The following is a 20,553-nucleotide window of genomic DNA, read 5'->3' on the forward strand; positions in this document are numbered from 1 at the left end:
TTATTCCAAACAGCAGATCATTCGCGCCAAAAGAACTCTAACGTTCCAATGACGATAGACAATAAACGGTATTAGTTATCATGTATTTCCAGTAAAAAATAATAAAAAGGTACTTTCCGAAATGTTAAAACAAAAAAATAATTTAAAATGGTTACGTAAATATTTAATTAATCCATGATTTTTGCTTGGGACACCGGCGTCCCCGTGGTCGTGAAAGGGTTAAAAATATGAACACGATTATAAATGCGTATAATACCCGCACACGAAATCTGAAATCGTAATGCTTCCGTGAACCAAAAACGCGCTGTCTATTGTGGTTGAATCTCAAAGACGACGCGAATCAAAATGTCAACGACCTGCAAACCGTTGCAGTAACCGGCCGATTTAACAAGACCCGTATTCCCTTCCTCGCATTATACGAAATAAGTCCAGTCTGGAAGCGCAAGGGGGTTCAGCTCCGCTGGCCAATGTTGCGTTGCACTAAGATGCGAGCGTTGTGAAATGCAATAAACGAATGTAATTGGTCGTGACGAAATAATATTTCGCTATTTTAGATACTAACCCACTTATGTTGATATAATTTCGTACGGTATTAACATTTCCGCTTGGGTTGGCATACAGATTATCTAGTGCAATCTTATTTCATAACATAAATAGACCACTCATGAGACATTCACCTTTTCGTTTATGAACAGATTTTATAAATAACATAAAATATATGATGGATCTCTTAGAGCAGATAGTCTAGTTGTTAAAGTTTAGAGATACGATTCCTGACAACACGAGCTTACCTTATATATATAACATCGTCACAACTCATAAAGGGGAGAAAAACACCTTGAAGAAACGAACAAGTGCCTCTGACTGCTGTGCGATGGTTGGTGAAGTGCCTCAGAGAAAAAAATGGGGGACGACGGTGACAAGGGCCGTCAAATGACTTTCAGAGTCACGTCCACTCTCCCACGATGGCACTCGATTAAGAAGAAACACTGGGCAAAAATACCCAGAGAACAATGGAGAGTGTTCTCCGAGAAGATCCGCAGAAGAACCAACATCAACGATGTAGCTCTAAGAATTGCTAGTTTGAAGTTGCAGTGAGCACATCGGTAAGGTAAACTCGTGAATGGTTTTTGAGTGGTGACCGCGTGCTGGTAGACGCGGCGTGACCTACCCAAGTCGTGGATGCGGGAAGCTCAGGATCGGTCATCGTGGCGGTATTTTGGGGAAGAATCATCGCTTTAAACGACAGTTGTTTTGATTGAAATTAGAAAAGTAACTCATACCACTAATGTAGCATATTTGGTTCAAACAAAAATTATTACACAACCAAAAGTATGTGACATATGTATATAATAAAAATGTTTAATTTAAAATATCTAAAGTGCGAGCTATGAATTTAAATTTGCTAATATGTACGATATACTTGCTATTTCACTTGTGATATATGTTTAAAATACATTTTTTTAAACATTTAGTGACTGTCGCGAAAAAGAAGTTAAAGAGTTATATGTAACTTGCCGTTTGCGTTATAAATATCATAATTTTAGTCGTAGTATGCCCACTTCTGGACATACGCCTCTTAGATTTCCAATAGGACTGATTGAAAGCGACTTGAATTCACCTTCTTCCGACAACCTGAATAAGGTCATTTGTCCACCGTATATACGTAATACGCGACAATTGGCAGAATTTTAAGGCATACATTTCAATTTCTCACTTTCGTCCGTGTATGGATCTCCTAGTTACTCATTCGTTCTCGTAGAGAAATACCAAGCATAGCTCTCTCTGTAGTCCGTTGAAAGACTGAGCTTGTCAATGTAGCATAGAGTAAGAGATCACGTTTCTGTGCCGTAAGGCTTCGTATCATCATCACATTAGCCAATAGACGAATAGGCACAAGCCTCCCTTAAATATCGCCATGAAGATGTCTTGCGCTGCCCGAGTATATTATTATTATGTTATTATGATATATAACATACATAAAATTATAAAAGAATTAGATTTTATTTATGCTTTCGCTAATTTATTAACATAGAAGAAGCAACTCTTCATACGAGAATGTGCGTGCGAAGACGTTTCTCCTCCGAAAATAAACGTGTAATTTACCTGACAATGATTTGTAACATTTGAAACTACCTAACCTATTTCTATACAGCATTGTATCAAATGATTAGGTGAAAGTACGAAATGAGACGACATTATATTGTCATTATGTTATTTAGATCCACCGTTGCGTAGATAATTTAGGAATGCTATTTTCATTCTATCCATATTTTGTATTTATACAGGCAGACTTTTATACGGCTTGGTTACAGATAAAAAAAAACTTACAGATTAAAGCATTACAGGTGAGAGAATTTAGCTTATTAATGAGCAAATAGCTTCTAATCTTTTACACACATTTAAATCGATTTGTAAAAAGGAGCTCTGAAATATGTTACATTAAATTTACAATTCCATTGGTATGCGATAGGTCAATATATTCTGACAGTAAAAAGTTTGCAGAGATAGATAGAAAACAAACAATTGATTATAATATTTATTATTATATTATAATTACGTTATTTATTATTTCTGAAACATTTAGGTGTACCATACATTAACTTCTTTTACAATGACTTACACCGAACTAACTTTTGGAATAATTTTTTAGTTCCGACATTGTAAAGTAATAACTGTAAATTATATTTATCTTTTATATTGATCTAAATTACTCCACTTATTGAAACGATCTTCATTAGCTTCATTATTTGCAGAGAATAATAAAACAGGTCCCTTCAGGATCAGAGTAAATAGGTACCTATTGAGTCAGCGTCCTTCATCTTCGATAACATTGTCTCTATAAGGCGAGTGAGTGATCAAACACGGACAAAAAAGAGTTACATAAAAACTTTAAAATACCACTTTACTTTTTTAATTACTAGACTGTGAGGTTGCTGGGGTCTTAGATTACTTAAGCGGACGATTCTTGGAGTGACCTGGTGCTATAACCACTGTAAAAGAACTATGGTTTGGGATGTTACAAAGGCATTCAGCATTCAAGCTCTAAGACACTCGGGATAGCCAAAGTTCAATTCGGTCGGAAGCCAATGTCTGGTTAACATTACTTCCACTTCAAAAAAAAAAGCGTAAACGCTAGAAAGCGTTTACGCTTTTTTTTTTTCTAAAAGAAGTTGCTGAAGTAATTCTAGCAACCTTCAAGTCTATAAGAATCTAAATAATTTTTGACCTCTTTACTTTATGAGCCGACTTCGCCGGCGTGGGAAAATAATTTTACATTTTGTTTGTCTCAGAACAGCGCGACCTTTGGGCACCCTGGAGTGATTTTAACTAGATTTATATTGTAATAATTTTGTTTCGAAATTATTGTACATGTAATTCTTATATATTCGCTTATAATAATAATACTCACAGTCCTTGATTTTATGATATACGTTACATTTGATTACAATATTCCATCCAGTACCTAGTAACACTAAAATAGTCCAGTGATAGAGGGTAGTCCTCTTGCGATCGTAGATCGAAGGTTTGATTCCCAAAATACTTTCATATATAATTCACACGTGCATATATAGGATTGCTTACAAACAAGTTTCCAAAGGATCGACAGCAGCATCCCCTGGGCACCATAATACCACACTGCGATCGCCAAATCGCCTCCCAAACTTGACTGTTATGGTACATCCCCCATAGATATCTCTGGGGAATGTCTGTCTTCTGGTAGGCGTCTATAGGTTCTAAACAACGACAACGATATTATTTTGTAACTGTAAATAAATATTGCAGATATCTCCATCTATACGTAAATTAAGTCATGTTATACAGGGTGATTGGTTATATGAAAAGCTTTAAAAGGCTCATTTGCTGTCAATTAATGTATGTCTGAGAAAATAATTTAATACACTTCAGAGAGTCGCTTTATACAGGGTGATTTGAGAAGAAAAGATGCATATTTGTTAAGCTTTATAATATATATAGCTATAAAGCTTTTACATCTATAACCAATCATCTTTTAGATCGGTGACTTTTCGATTAATCCTTTTCTTACATATATTGATGTAACATATTACTAATTATACCTGTCTTTATCTTAAATTAAGAGTGGAAAGCGTTAAGTAAATTGCATGTATCAAACATCCGACTTTCTCGACTTTCTAACATATTTCCAAGTTGTTAATTATTAGACATAAACTGATTTCCGTCGACGATCGCTAAAATAATTAGTGCTTCTAAACAGGAAGGCCGGCATTACCTTCCAGATACACTTCCGATGTCTGCTGGGTAAAGTTTCCGTTCTTCGGATATTTAACTGTAGGCTCTTGTTATAGTTTGTATAAAAAAGACAAAGAAAATAAAATAACTAAACTAAAATTGTATTTATGCATATCTATAAAGCAGTAGTAGCTCAACGGTAGAGAACTGAGACTTACGATCGGAGGCCGCGGGTTTTATTCCCAGAATACAATGTTAAATACTTCACACTTTATACATTAAGTGTATAGGATTACCGAGCAATAGCAAAAAGTTTCCAGAAGATGGACAGTAGCATCCTCTGCGTACCATCACCACCACACTGCGATCGTGTCAAGCATGACGATTATGGTGTATATCCTAAATTCTTTCTTTACTTATTTGGCGATACACTTTTATTGAGATTTGTATAAATAATTTTAATATTTATTTTCAAGTCTATTTTTTATATAAATTATAAGTGTAAATTCCATTACACCGTTTCAGAATAAAGAAAGCGAATTCAAGTTTTTCGATCAAAATTTCAATTTCATTTTTCGATTGGGTGACCACATCGTCCGCACGTTTTTCGAGCTGACCTATATTCACGGGGTTTTGTTTAGCCAAAACATATTCCCCCGCCGCACGAATTTTACATGAAGACAATATTAGTATATTATATACAGATAGGAAAATGTTTGCTAATGGGCAAAAAGAACACTTATTACATAGCAACTTAAATATGAAGCTGGAGTTATTTGATTTAAATTATTACTAAATATGCTACAATTTTTAAAAAAATTGTTATAACATTATTATGTTGTTTTTTAAATTTTATTAAGATTAATATTACACATAAGTACAATATCAAAAATGAATCTTTGAATTTTAAAATATTTATTTTCTTTTCAATAACAGAATGTTTAGATGAAAAGTTTTGCTGTTTTTTTAATAATTACATGTTGTAAGAATTGATTAAATAGTAAACGATTTAATTCACTATAGTACTCTGCTTTTTATATTAGGGCATAAAAACAATTTGTTCTTAATTACGTACATTGTTTTAATAAGCGACATGATCGCAACATCCGAAAAACCGTAATTAATTATTAATATGTTCAATTTAATACCGCACACATTTATCACCACTCGGGAATAATTAAGATAGTTTGACTGGAAAGCAGTAATTCATACGCCATATAGCTCTAACCTTCAGATTTTCTACTGTTTTGGTCACTTCTGAATTGTTTAGTAAGTGATTCAACTTCACGATGACAAAAAGGCATCGAACGAATTGGCACCTACAATAGTTGTATAACTGCCACTTGGACCTTGATATTTTATCGGATGCTTGCTAACCCGTGGGTTCCGTCCTGCATGATAATAATCTTGTTGTTGAATAATGACGGAATTCGAGCAACTGCTAACATACAATAGGATAACTTATACGATGCGACTGTGGGAACTTTCCATGATATTCCCGTAGTTGTATAAATAGCCATGTAACAAATACAAGCATTCCGTAATCTCGTTCCATATGGAACAAACATGCGGTATTGATTACAATAGACATTCATTTAATTTAGGATAGGGAAGGCAATCTCTTCCAACTCCTAAAAATGCAAATAACACTGAATATTATAATATATTTCCTGTTTATTGTACTCAAAAATACATTAAATACCTAGTTATAAAACCAGCAGACTGCGTATTATTGAATAATGCGCAAACTAGGCAAGAAGTTATCACAATTTCCTAGATTTTACTTTGCGAAGTAAGCTGTATGAAAAACATTGTAAACATCTGTTGTCCCTTCTAAGACATTCAACTAAAGTATGTGAGAGACATCAGATGGTCATAGGCTCAGTTCTGGGTTAGGCTCCGGGGGAATCGCTTCTCACTAGAGTACTAACACAGACTCACAGAGAGTCCCCAAATCGATAGAAAAAGCTCTTTATGTCATTGTTAACTTTTAAAAAAAGAAATGTTGGATTTAGGAAATTTCACTACCTGCAAAAATATTATTAAATAGAGGTACAACAGTCTCGAGGCGATCTCTAACAGACAACCTGGAGATGAAATATATGAAGCAAAGAGCAGTTTAGATTTTTTTTAAATATATTACCTTTATTAATTTTTATTCTTGTTAAACACCTGCGGTAACTAGTTCAAACAAAACTAACAAGATGCTTTTAATAAAATGTCGGAACACACTGTAAGTGTATATAAGTAATGATATATTTTTATTTATAATTTATATATAATTTTGTTTTATCAAGAACAAAACAGCAATATTATAAAATTAATTACCCATGATCCTCATTATTACCATTTAAATCACATGTACAATGGCAACTTCTATCTTTTAATAATTATCATGTATGTACTATTTTAACCAGAACTACATGTAACATTGAGAGCTTGACAGATTAAAATATAAAAAAGCGTATTGAAATGCTGTATGACCTACTTACGTTTGCCCATGGAATGGCATAACTGAAAAAAAAAAAACAAAACGGAATAAGAGTTTTGTATTTTACATTTTCTTTTATTTCAATACTCTATTGAACGTTCGGGTCGATAATAATTTTAATCGAGATTTAAATAGAGTTTTTTAAATACGTTTTCAGCAACACCATATTTAATTATTACATGAAAAGATATCAAAACGGCGAAGCTATTTTTATTAAATGGATGTCGTTATTATTTAATTATAAGTTATTTTAGTGATAGTTGTATTAAATATTTAAAATTGTATTAATTTTATGAAAGGTAGTTTTATTTTTGCACCATCGAAATTAAATAACAATAATTTTTAACAAGCGTTATAGTTACTTTGAATTTTAATGTAATTTTAACTCGAGATTCCTCCTTTTTTTTAATATTTAAAATTTTGAGGGCGTACATACTTCTGGATTTTTGTATCGCACTTCGAAAAATATCAGAAAAACTCCAAATCACAGCACAGTAAATACTTTTTTGAACGAGTGACCGAGCTCCCGACTCAATAATCAAAACGCTGTTTCAACCCCACCATCCTCAATTATTTTACTGGAAGTTGTCACAAAAGAGTGACAGGGTCGCGTAATGTTGCCATTTAAGAAAAATAAAACTGCCTTTTATAAAATTATTACACAAATTTTAAGATTTTTAGTCACTTGGTGATTGCTCTCCTGCTGTGGGACTTCGTTATTTCCATAAGGAAAGCCCACAGATCCTCACAAAGTGCTGGATATTTCGTCCCGTGGTATGCGTTCTTTAAGCTACCCTTGCAATTCTCATGGTGCTAACATATTCGAGACCATGTTGATCTATCACCAGACTTTCTCAAGCTAGTCGGAGTTGAAAATAATTAATTGTAATATGTATTAATCCGAATTTTGAAAACGCTTTTGCTTACTACGTTTTTATTCCATTATTATTTCTGGAACCATTGATTTATAAAGTATATCATACATTATTTGATAGAAAATGCGCTTTTAGCTCCCATAACTAATCACTCCGTCGATATCGGTATAAGAGTTAATAGGTCGCAGTTCATTCTGATCACAGTTTACCGCATTGAGGATAGCATATAAACCTTCTGCTTGGAAAAATATACAATACATCATATTACTAGTGAAAATAAGTTTTCTTATACTAACGATCGATCTATTTTGTTCCAAAACAACAAAAGGTTTGTTCCAAAACAACAAATACTTGTGTACAGAATGATAGGTTGTACGCCAAAAACCTTTAATAGAATAAGTATATATTATATATATACATTTGCTGCAATTGATGCACATCGGTTCACTCTATCCAAAAATCAAAGATCTCAAAAATAAAAAAGTGACGTAATGATAATATAGTAAGAAAAAGCTTTTTCAAAATTTGATTATTACTTGTGAAAATTAACTTATAATAAAAAATTGTTTACTCTCTGTCCTTGTAGACTTGATACTGCCCGTCGCGTTTCAAAAGATGAAAGTCATTTCATATTGATCACATTACACAGGTGATACATAATGCTTATTTTGTCATTGTAATAAAACTAAAGAAAATTATACACTGTTTATTATATAACTAAAATTATGATATTTTATTATTATATTATTTTAAAACTTTTACATCAATACACAATCATCCTGTATATCCGACAATAGTCAGTAATGAGCATTCACGACGCAGAAGAGTGTAATCACACCCTTATCAGCCGCAGTGGCGCAAGGTCAATACGATTAGACCTTACTGCACCAGAGCTTTCAATTTATCTCGAAATCTGGAAATATGTCAAGGGTAGAATTTCAGTAATTAACGAAGTGAGTGCTTTCACAAATTTTTCGTATACGGAAAGAGAATTAAAACGGTTTTCAAAAGAAGAATGCATTTTTATTGATTTGATATGTGAACACTTTGTTAATATCTAGAGTCAATATTAAAGGCTTTTAATCTAACATGTCTTTTTTCGTCATCGTCATCACCACATCTTCTAATATACGGCACACTGCACGGCATAAGTATTTTTTATTTAATTGAAATAGGCATACAAACAGCAATACGTAACGTAAGTTAATAAAATATGTTTGCCTATTTTTTTCTTTTTCTAGGAGTCATTTTTAGAGCCTCTTTTTCAACCCCTACCATGGGTGGATTTCAACCTTTACTATGGATAAACAAGGTCCTTATTTACACAATATTTCTATGGTAATAAATTTACTCAGTTTTCGTCCTTCTCTATGTCTTTAATTCTTTCACAATTTTCTTTCTCTTCACAATATCTCTCATTCCTTTTCATACAGGGTTCTACGATTTTACATTTATTATTCGTAATTATTTATTTTTTAACTTAATAATTATTTATTATTAATTCACATTAATTTTCTATATCGCACTTTTATATTGCCTATAGTCCTAGCTATAATGAATATAACAATATTAATAAACTTAATAACTCAACAATATTAATAAACAGTGCTCCAAATAATAATACAAAAAAACAGGCGCAATCTATTGTATGTTAAATTATGTCCAATATTTCTAATATATTTCCTCTTAAAAGCTAAATTACAAAGCCAGTGGCATTTTGAAGTATATAAATATAAATTCAGTAAGATACGTTTAAATCTATTTAAACTAACACAGGTTTAGGTTCTGCAAATAAATTGAACGTACGCGAATGATATATATTTCGCAAGACTTCGCTTTACGTAATAAATCAAGTTATACCTCTGGGTACTGCTTGTTATCTAACAAAAAGTTCCGACAAACGCTTCTAGATTTTTCACTGCGAATATTCCGCGAATTTAAAAGGTGAAATATAGGCTACATTACTTTAATGTCAAACGTCTGAGGCGTGTTGTTGCTAAATTCTATATTATCTTCACTATATCAGCGAATAGACGCCCTCTGGAAAGAATGGGCTTCCCCCAAATATCGCCACGATGACTTTGCAGTAACTGCATCCAACGACTCCCCGCCACCTTGGCTATGTCATCAGACAATCTAGTGGCAGTTCTACCTACACTTCTTCTGCCAGTTTTTGGTCGCAACTCAATAATATTTCGTTCCAACGGCGGTCAATTGCATAATTTTTGTGCCTCACCCACTACCACTTTATATCCATTTATTAGTTTTATTATCCATTTACAATCATTTACAGCGATGACTTGTGAACATCATGAGAAGAATGCTCGATTTGATTGAAACTAGAATCAAATTGAGCTCCCCTCCTCAACTTTCTTACACTTCAAGTTCCTAATTATTGGTTTAATAAACATTTTCAATTTATTGCGGTGATAATATAAATACATTATTGTAATTCATATTTAATATTACTATTATATCTAATATTTAAAAAAAATTCATATATTTATTATTACTATGTATGAAACTTATTAGTTTTAAAAAGATTGCATTATTAAATTTTAACATAATCAACCTATAAAAATTAAGATCGTTTCTCGTCGTCCATGGATATAGGACATTAACACCCGGTCCTGTTGTAAATCTAAGAAGAAGTCTATGTCCAGCCGTGGGCACAGGCGGCCACAATTTATTACGTAAAAATAATTATAAATTATCTAAAGTAATATTGATTATTTATTATAAAGGTTTTAAATAAAACAAAATAGGAAATAACTAGGTTCAAAATGAATTGGCCCAGTTCAGAAAACATCGTTGCGTCAGCGAAAAGAGCCGCCACGACATCTTGGCTTTCCGCCAACTTCGATTATCCAACAACCAATGCACTTCCAGTCCTTAAAGAGCCATTAATTTTTCTTCTAACCAATAGAATTTTATAGTTTATTCCAATAACAAACGATCGTACGGGTATGGTAGAGAGATATAAAAAAGAAATACTATAGAACCCATTGTTTCCTATTGATCTAAAGGTCAATAACCTTTTGACATTACTTCGAGATTCGTAAAGAAATATGTTTATTTTATTGCTGATACCATTATATGGTAGATCAGTTTCATACTATTTTGTATCGTATATACTAGGCTCTTTTGGCATTTATTTCTTGACTTTGATCGAGTGACCAATATAAATTATTCTCATACATAATAAATAAATAAATAATTTTTTTTTTTAATAAAACCAATTTATTCGATCATTAACAAAAATTTAGGTCATGTATAACCAAGACACATAATGTATATATAAATATATATGCACCTAAAAGGGCTTTTTACAGCTAGCTGCCAGCGATGTTTCGGAATTTTATAATCGTTTCATTTTCAACACGAGCGACCATCAATAACCCACATCAATTGACACCCTCAAATAGAAAAGGCACTTCAATTTACCGTCCATAGTGTCTGCGGCATTATTTACGGAAAACATATTTCGTGTTGCTAAATAATTTTTAACTTAATTTTTTATTATTATTTCACTATCACGGAGAAGATACTGACAACATTTAGAACTAAATATCGTATAATTTTACATTAATAAAATAAAATATAAATAAATAAAATTTATGTACAGTTATATACGAATGTTTTTAATTTTAACTTCAGTTATTTTACACAATTACTTACAAATATTTAAGACAAACATTATATTTTTCAATGGTCCCCATTATTGAGGAATTCTCGTACTGCCTATATTGTTGTAAGACAGGGATAAATATTCTTTAATGATTTTTCCACTTTCTTTTACTTTTATTTCTGTCCTCTTCTAACGTTCTTCGTATGATCTATCTATCGTCTTCATTTATTCTACTATTTTCTGTCATTATTTTTCATACTTATTTCCGTTCATACATTATATTGAACATTGTTCATAGAAGATAAAAATCATAGTCAAATATTGTATACGATTTTATTGACTTTATGTAGGGACACTACAGGTGTTTTAATTTTTTTTGCATAGAATCAAAACTCACAAATATTTAATATTAATGCATAAAAATTCTTATGTTTGTTGATGTTTAAAATTTATGAATTACAATGTGTTTTAATTTTTCTTATTTATTATAAACGTTCTAATTTATTATTTGTAGCAGATACAGGACAGCGTCTTTTAATTTGTCACTTTATTTGTTAACGATTCGAGAGTTTTTCCATTAGAATTTAAAAATGGAAAATTTACATTTAATGCACCATAATGCCAATCTGTTGATATTTTCCGTCCCTGAAAGCCGCGCCTTAATCCCTAGCTAAGTAATCGGTCACTCCCATAGAAAAGGTTGAAGCAATTTTCTTTATTGTGTTTAAATTGCTACAATAAAAGTAAATTATACCGGCTATTGTCGACCGACTATTTGTGTGCATAAAAAATTATCGCATATTACGTAGTAATAAATGTACTGACAGTCTGTACTGTTCAAAGCCATTTACACCTTTTTGTGGACTTCGTAAAATTAGTTAGTGTTTTGTAGACAACTGTGTAAAATATTAAAAGATAATGTAATGTTTATTAATTATAATGTAATAAATTTAAGAAGTTCATTAAACTAACACTTAAAAATATCCTATTGACAATTTAATAGATACTTTTATTTTATAAAAGTTTTAATTTAATTAGGAAAGTGGTCCTTCATTTTAACAGTTCTTTTATGATCGTTTTTTGGGCTTTACTGTTAAGATTGTATTTTTGTAACTCTATCAAATATGCATTTGAATACTGTTTGGACAGTAGGCAATATTATAACAAATATTTGCAGTCTCTAGGCGTTAAAATGTAAGAGGTATAAAAATTAATCGAAAAATCCTTGCACTCATATTCTCTTACGAAATTTTCAGGATTCAAGAAGGAGAAGAAGGGGACAAGAGTACAGCAGACACCGTGGCTAGAGTGCCACCGCATTGCCACATCACAATCAAATGCACCAGAGAGGTAAATGTAGCCAAAAAATGTCAATGAGTCTCTAGTCTTTAGATCTCACCTATACAATATTTATTTAAGTTACTTATCACTATGATTTTACAATTATTATATACAGAGTGGTTGCTTATAGGTGTAATGCTGAGATGAGTGATTCTATGCATTTTCTATGTATTAATGTATGGTACACTTCATCAAAAAATCAGTGGTTTTAGAAATAATATATAACATTATGGTAATATAGTAAGAAAAAGCGATAACGAAATTCGGATTATCGTGTTTTAAAATTAGTTATTGGTAGTAGTAGTTGTCGCAATTATGTCACATATTTCAGAGTGAAAAGCTTGCTAAAAGATAAATAAGCTAAGAGTTTACCTTTTAAAACATTTACACTTGTAATCAATCACTCTGTATATTCAATTTCATGTTCGAATTTTAAAATTGTAACATCATTTTCAAACTTTTCAATGCGTTCTGCAGAAGATCTTGAATCAATGTCAAACCTTTCTCTACATATATTGTGTGGAATTCAAAAGAAGCGAATGTATGCGACATTATTCATGATCGTATCTACTTTGTAACGTGATGTCTTTGGCGCTATAGTAATGTGCCTTTACTCAATATATTTCCAATTTAATTAATAACGTAATATATTGTATATTTTTATTTTCGTATCAATATTAGATCAAATATAAATCTCTTTTTGTTTTCATTTATATTTATAAGTCTTTTTTAGTTTTTATTTGTAGATCGTGAGTAACAACAAAATGTTTATTTATTTATTTACATTAAAAGTTACCGTATATATAATGTTTCTGTTATGTGTTCCTTCAAAGGTGACACAACATTAAAAATTTACTATATACAACATTGTTGAAAGATTAGACCACATGAAAAAATAAAGAACGCAGAGAAAAGTGATCGCACGTAAGAGGAAACACGACTTTAGACACCAAAAGAGCTCTTAATTTGTTATCGTTGTCTATGAATTTTATGGAATTTATAGTTATATCTTTGAAAATTTAGCACTTTCTTTTGAACCAAATAGTAAGAGGGACGTCGACGTCAGCCTAAATAGAATTTTAATGTAGAAAACACTCGTTTTCTATCACTATTTTAGATATACATATACATAGTCAGTAATTATACAAACTGCGTACACCTCCAACCGGTTCCTAAAAGCGTTGGTAGATTTACAAGGCACCTAGAAATTTTTATGCAAAATGGATCTCTATCCTCTACAGTACATGTTGGACACACATTTAAACTAGAATCCAACATGCAAAATATAGGACGTATAGCGCGCAGAACAGATACCCTCTGAGGCAGTAAGATTCTGGTGTGCAGACCACATACTGGTAAACATAGTGTGGGATGTCAACCCACAACGTGGACAGACGACTTTCTCAAACTGGTCGTGTTGGAAATTTAAGGTGGGAGGCCTTTCACAACAAGGGGGCGTCCTATAGCTGAAATGAGGATGATGACCACGTAAGATTTATTACAGTGTGATGGCTGTTTGTAAAGATGATCAAAGTAGCATGATTTCTTTATATCTTCTCTTACCGGTGGTCTTATCCCAACATAAAAATAATAAAACTTTCATTTTTGTGCTTAAATTATGACAAAAATGAAGAACTAGTGTCACACTCCAGATTGATTTAATGTTATGTATTATAAATTTCGTTCACTACTCTTCTATTTTACCTAAATACACTTTTAAAATAATAATAAAAAAGACGATCATTAACAAACGTACTTGTTGTTGTTGTGTACGCATTTATAACCAGAATAGCCTTCATAGCACAACGATCATCAGTAATAATAATATACTTTTAACAATGTAAATTATTTCCGTCAGAAAAGTTGAGAAATAAATAATGATAATGTACATAAGTAATGATATTTTGATAAAAATGATTTTAAATATAGAGATATAGCGAAATAGTAATTAAGATTTTTTTTAGATCGCTGGCTTCAACGGTCTGTCGGAGGCGGTGCGCCGTTTGGACTTCTCGTCTGCTGTACGAGATGTGCGCCGATTCAACTATATCTGCGCGCTATTGGAGCTGTTATTGGGTGGCCAGCGGCTTACACACCTGCCTGGCGCCGCGCAGAAACTACTGCTCTCCATGTTGGAACAGCTCGCCGATCACGGTTCGTTGAAATATCATCTTCACTCCAGGTGTCCTGCATTTGGAAAACTACATATATATATGTATATATCTTTATCCCCTGATCTTAAACCTGACCTGTTTTAAATTTAAATTATAGGTGCACAGCCCTGGCCTTAATTATGGTATCTCGGAATAGAAATAGGTTATGACAAAGTTACTTATGTTTTTTAAATTGTTTTAATTTAAATAAGACTTGAAGATATAAATATTTTAAAATACGGTTATGCTTAAATGGAACAGAATATATATTTAATCTCTCAAGGATTGTTACAATGTATAAACAGTTCTTATTGTAAGCGAACTTCTCCATTGTTGTGCGGAAGACACCTGGTGTGATCATTTAATACAAAGGTAAATTTCATTTGCCAGCGCACGATTTAAAGATCATAATGTTAACCTTGAAAGGGTTTGTATCGATTTATTTTTTATATTGGAATGCGATATCAAATATTGCTAGCAGTACAAAGCCAGGGAGGACAGACAGCAAACAATGATTAATTTTAATATGTAGTATTACGAAATTTGAAAATGCTTTTTCTTATGTTATTTAATATTTTTAAAAACTAAGAGACTGCCTTGTGTAATAAGACCGCTCTTTGTACTTTTTTGTATATTATTGAGGAATTATTCAAATGTATCCTTACGTGTATAATAAAGAATGTTAAAAAAAAATCCTTAATTTTTGTATAGGTTGTATATGTTGTGTTGTTCATACATTAATTAACAACAAATGTGCTATATATTCACGTCTTTAAAGCTATTACTAATCATCCTGTATATTTGAGTAATATTAAGAAATCTGTTTACTGTCATTGAGTGTTTGTAAGAGATCTCTAACGTCTCGTATGCGCATGGTCACAGTGGCGACATCCAAGCATAACTTGAACGCATTGCGAGCGCTGGTGGTCGCGCTCTCCGGACTGCGGGAGGCTGAGCGACGCGCCTGCTGGGGTCGCCCTCTCGGCTCGCGCGCCCTCTGGCGCCATCACGACCGAGCTATCGCTCGCATCACTCGCATCGCTCAAGGCATACACATACACGAGGTATAAAACCTGTCAGAAGTAAGAAAGATTTTTTTCAACATTCACTGAATGTTTTTTTTTTTTTATTTAGTACTTGTTCCCCCTGCTTTGTTTGGGGCAAGGGCTATTGTTCTTGACCCACACACACAAATATTTACGCGGGTGTAAATATTTGTTCCTTTTTTATTTCAATCCTTGCTCATATTCCGAGCAATGGTCTGCTGCATCACTTCTCTGCAGAACCTCAGAAATGCAGGACGATATTTGTTGCCGACCATGAAGAAGACGACACTTTCTTCTACTTTTTACTGATGTCAATCTTGTGTTCAAGTCGGAGTGCTTCAAACACAAGACAGCCGGCGATATGTACCACGGTCTGGTTGACTTCCGGGTCACAGATGCACATAGGCCTCTTCTTGAGCTTAAACCTGAGCAGGTACTCAGGATCGTAAAGCAACAATGGCTATCAGTTTCTCGAGCAATGTGACCTGCCTAGCTCCAACTGGGCTACGTACTATATACCTTCGTCTACATAACATCTAAATATTATTAAATTCATACTTTCAGCCAGGACCAGAGGTTGTGCCCAAACTTCACGACCTACCGGAGGAGTGCATCAGAGAAATTATGCTGAGGATATCTGACCACAGGGATTTAGATGTAAACTATTTTTTTTATTATATTATAATTCTTCATAATTATCTTTATACGCCAATTCATAAATTTATTTCTTTATTTTATTTTACAATTTAAATAACACAATTTTGTTTACGCCAAGAGAAAATTTTCATATCTCAATTTGATGCATATTAGAATCGAATTGACCTCTCTTTTATTTATTTATTCATCTTATTATTCACATATAATGCATATTACATAAAATCTATGTATATTGGGTAGTGGTTAGATTCCCGGGATGCAATTTTTATAATTTACACATCATAAAATTTATAAGATTAACACATCTCACAAGTTTCCAAAGGATGGGCCATATTACCACACCGCGATCGCTAATCCGTTTGCCAAGTGTGGCAATTATGGTATATCCCTCCATAGATATCTTTGGAATAGGCGTATGCCTTGCAATAGACGTCTATCTATAAGTTACAAATCGTGCGTACCAGGCCGCATCTTCAGCGTGGAGCGTGATGGCGTCTGTATGCTCGGAGCAGCGCGTATGGCGCGAGCTGGTGATGTTCCACTTCACCCAGCAGCAACTCAACACCGTCCTCACGAAGGAGGAGAAAGACGTCGACTGGAAAAAGCTGTTCCATCAGCTCAGGAAGTAAGATTCTTTTATAACTTCACAGTACATAATAAAATAGTTATTTATTACAACTTGAATAATGACGAACTTAATATCTTATATACAGTCAGTCAACTCTAGGTGGTGTGGATATAATTAAGCAGGTGTATAGATGTTATAGAAAAGTTAATTAATCATATTAACATATAGTACTTGCTATATATACATACTATACTTCTTGTGTAGATATTAATATTAATAAATAAATTAAAATGCGGCGATATATACATAAATTACATAAACATATAATTATGCTATATATGTAATTTGCTCTTAGAGAGAATTATGACGATACTTTAGCCTACGGCTCTAAAACCTTCTTTTTGTACATGTAACAGTTAGCTATCTTCCAAAGTCCGAAGTTGAAGTTTATTCCAAAGCTTTGGACGACAAGAAACAGAGTTATTTAGTTCATCGATTAGTTGATGTTTGGACTTCACTATATTCCGCGTCTGTGGTATAGTATCAGTTGATCGTTTCCCAGATTATATGGTCTGCGTGAAGAAGCCCAATATGCGGAGACTCTGTCGTTATGCCGCCACTGCAAGTGTCTGTTTTGGCGCTCTCTTGGACACCCCTGTATAGCTGACCAGGTAAGGAGTGATCCGAAATTCCATTAATCATTACTCAAAAGGTAAAAAAAAATACATCTAGTATTAAAGTAGCAAGTGCGTGAACTTAATATTAAAATAAAACATTCTGTTGTTCCTTATTTATAAATCCTACTTTGTCAAGGAAACTTATTTTACCATCGGTAAAAAATTTCACAACTTACCTTCACTTCAGATGGACGTTAAGACCTTAAGGTAACCGGTAAGCATAAGTAAGGACCTCCAATTAGATAGACAGACGACTCTAAAGTCATCAGAATGCGCTGGGAGTTTTCTGCATATCTAGCACCAGACGTCGTATGGTTGAAATGATGATGACTCTTCTAGAAAGGTGATAAGGACATTGGGTTTACCCGTCGGTGGTCATCATCAGTACATAGAGCACTGGCACCCTTAGTTATTTTTCTCAGGGGTAGTTTCATCTTCCCCGACACTCCAGCTTTCAAAATAATACAAGGCTATTTCGTATTTTCCATGGAATCTCTTTTTAGGATAATGACGACTACCTTTAACTCATAAAAATTATACCACCTCTTATAAAATAACTCTACTTAAAAAGAAAGCCTTCGATGAGAACCAGTTCAAGTTGCAATATTAAACAAACTTAACGGCTATTAATTATAATTTATTTGTATTTTAACCTTGTATTTAAATCTAAGAACTTCTATATAAAATGAATTTCACATTTCAAATTAATAATGTTTCCTTGTAAAATTTAAAACTCTGATGCATAGTATATTTTACGACGTAAAGTCACCACACAGAGCAATTTATTCAACGAAAATTTGGTTATAGCTTACCGAAATCGCTGTACCGCGCCTTAGGTATGAGCACAGCGAGACAGGGGGAGTTAGGGCCCCTCTGTTCGACTACTCCGTCGTCAACGCTGTACTTTTTTCATCGACCCCCACCTCAACGTTTTTTTCAAAAGCCCAGTATAGCGGTTTTGGTAGATATAGACTACTTACTAGTCATAATACTGAAAAAAAAATTTTATCATAAAGTAACAGCAGGTATTGGTTTCACAACGAAAATAAATATGTGGAATGTCATATGGTCTTTTGGTCACACTTATATAAAAAAGTTATTTAAAATTAATTATGATTATAGTGTCCAGAGTATCGCGAACGATTGAAGGAGGCAGGTGGACCTCTCCCGCCTCACCCCGTGCCTCCAGCAGCCTTCTTAAAGTTCTTCTCGTTGTAATTTCTATAAACAAAGAAAGGCCTACGGATATTAAACTCTATTATGTTAACAAAAGAGTTCACTATGTAGTATAGTCGATAATGACCTTTATTCTGTATTTATAACGGTCATATCGAGTAGGAAAAGTAGAAAGTTTCTTAACATAAATACAGGCAGCTAAGAATTTGATTGGAGAAATAAATAAAGAAAAATATTTTTTCATTTATTAATAATGTAGGATACCACAGATTTGGCCAAAAGAATAATACAAAAATTAACAGGTAATACAATGAACAGGTTACATAAGTCAAGTGTTATCAAACTTTATAGATGGCGTTTCTAAATGTTAATGTTAATTGAATTTACTAATGTGACAAGTACTCAGGTACTTTTACATTAGCCGGGCGAAAATCCTTCACCCAGATAGTCCTTAGGGGATCTCCTTCCCCGAAAAATAAATAAATTGTGACTACTAACTACAAATTTTGCGCCTGGCTAACGTAAAGAAATCTTTAATTACTTTGAAAAAAATTTAATTGACTTCGTAGTGTCTTGCATAAGTGACTTATAAATGTTTATGTCTTAGATATATTTCTCGCGTTTTATGTTTGAAAACTAATACCAGTGTCGTACTAAATCATTAATAACTGTATTTTTTACTTATGATTTATACAGTGATTAATGAATAAATATTTTTAATTCAACCCCAATCATAATATTGGAAGTATGAAAAATTAAAAAGAATTCTGATCTAGAATATGTGATAAATTTTTATTATATTTGTATTTGTTTTTGTGTGTGTTTATAAACATATTACTGCATATACTTCAATGAGAGAAAAAATCGAAGTTTGTTTGAAATTTATAAATGCAACATAAGACTGGATCCAAACTATATTGGACTCACTGCCAGTAGAACTTTGCTTAATAATAAAGTTTAAATTGCCTTTATTCCATGTTAAAATTAATAAAAAAATTACATCAATTGTTGAATAAATTTAATAGAATTAGATCTTCAACTGTTATAAATGTTTAAGAACATTGATTGTTGCTTATACTCAATATCTTTATTGTATTATGCAGTATATATTTTTTAATCAAACATTAATAATAATCCAGTGTAAATGTACCAAAAAGTATTTCTTTGTAGTTTAAAACTAGATTTGTAGATGGCCACATGTTTTAAGATAAAAAAGATTCCAAATTTAAAAAAAAATTGTTAATCAATATTAGCAATTACTGGACACCCCGCTTCTCAAGATAGAGACAAAGTCAATATTACCTTTAAGTTCAATACATTGGTAATATGTCCAAATATACAAGTTGACTCTATTTTCATTTCAAATTAAAATATTATATATTTGTAACAATGTAGACAAAAATAGTTGTAGTTCATAGGTGTTATTAAAAAGTATAAAACATATGGTAGAGTGTTTTCATACTAAGGAATGACTATTTAATATTTTAAAGACATATTTGAACATAATTTTCTCTAAAAGCTTCGCTTCTGCTTAATGAAATGTTTAATTGTAAATTATGTTTTAAATTACGAAATAGTGATTCTAATAGCAACTGAAATTAAAAATTTTTAATTATTTTTAAGGCATGCTTTCATTGATTAATTTGGCCTAAAACACTCAAATAGGTTATCATGAAAAAAAATTTGCTGTCCAGTTTTAAAATAGACTGTACATCTAAGTCTGATAAAT

General features: G+C 32.4%; 1 protein-coding gene across 2 annotated transcripts in view; it reads left to right on the forward strand.

Moving 5' to 3' along the window:
- The window catches only part of LOC137919126 (F-box only protein 32), a 42,000-nt gene extending 21,687 nt beyond the window's left edge, over nt 1-20,313 (forward strand). For both annotated transcript variants that reach the window (XM_068762093.1, XM_068762094.1), the window contains 7 exons: nt 12,463-12,556; nt 14,512-14,701; nt 15,583-15,764; nt 16,311-16,403; nt 16,868-17,028; nt 17,534-17,642; nt 18,771-20,313. In XM_068762093.1, coding sequence (XP_068618194.1) covers nt 12,463-12,556; nt 14,512-14,701; nt 15,583-15,764; nt 16,311-16,403; nt 16,868-17,028; nt 17,534-17,642; nt 18,771-18,866 — 925 coding nt within the window. In that variant the 3' untranslated portion in view covers nt 18,867-20,313. The remainder of the gene's footprint in view (nt 1-12,462; nt 12,557-14,511; nt 14,702-15,582; nt 15,765-16,310; nt 16,404-16,867; nt 17,029-17,533; nt 17,643-18,770) is intronic.
- The last annotated feature ends 240 nt before the right edge of the window (nt 20,314-20,553 follow it).

Source organism: Battus philenor, unplaced genomic scaffold (genome assembly GCF_028537555.1).
Source record: "Battus philenor isolate CCGP_79_NKW_IND1 unplaced genomic scaffold, ilBatPhil1.0.hap1 SCAF_16, whole genome shotgun sequence".
Taxonomy (NCBI): Eukaryota; Metazoa; Arthropoda; class Insecta; order Lepidoptera; family Papilionidae; genus Battus; species Battus philenor.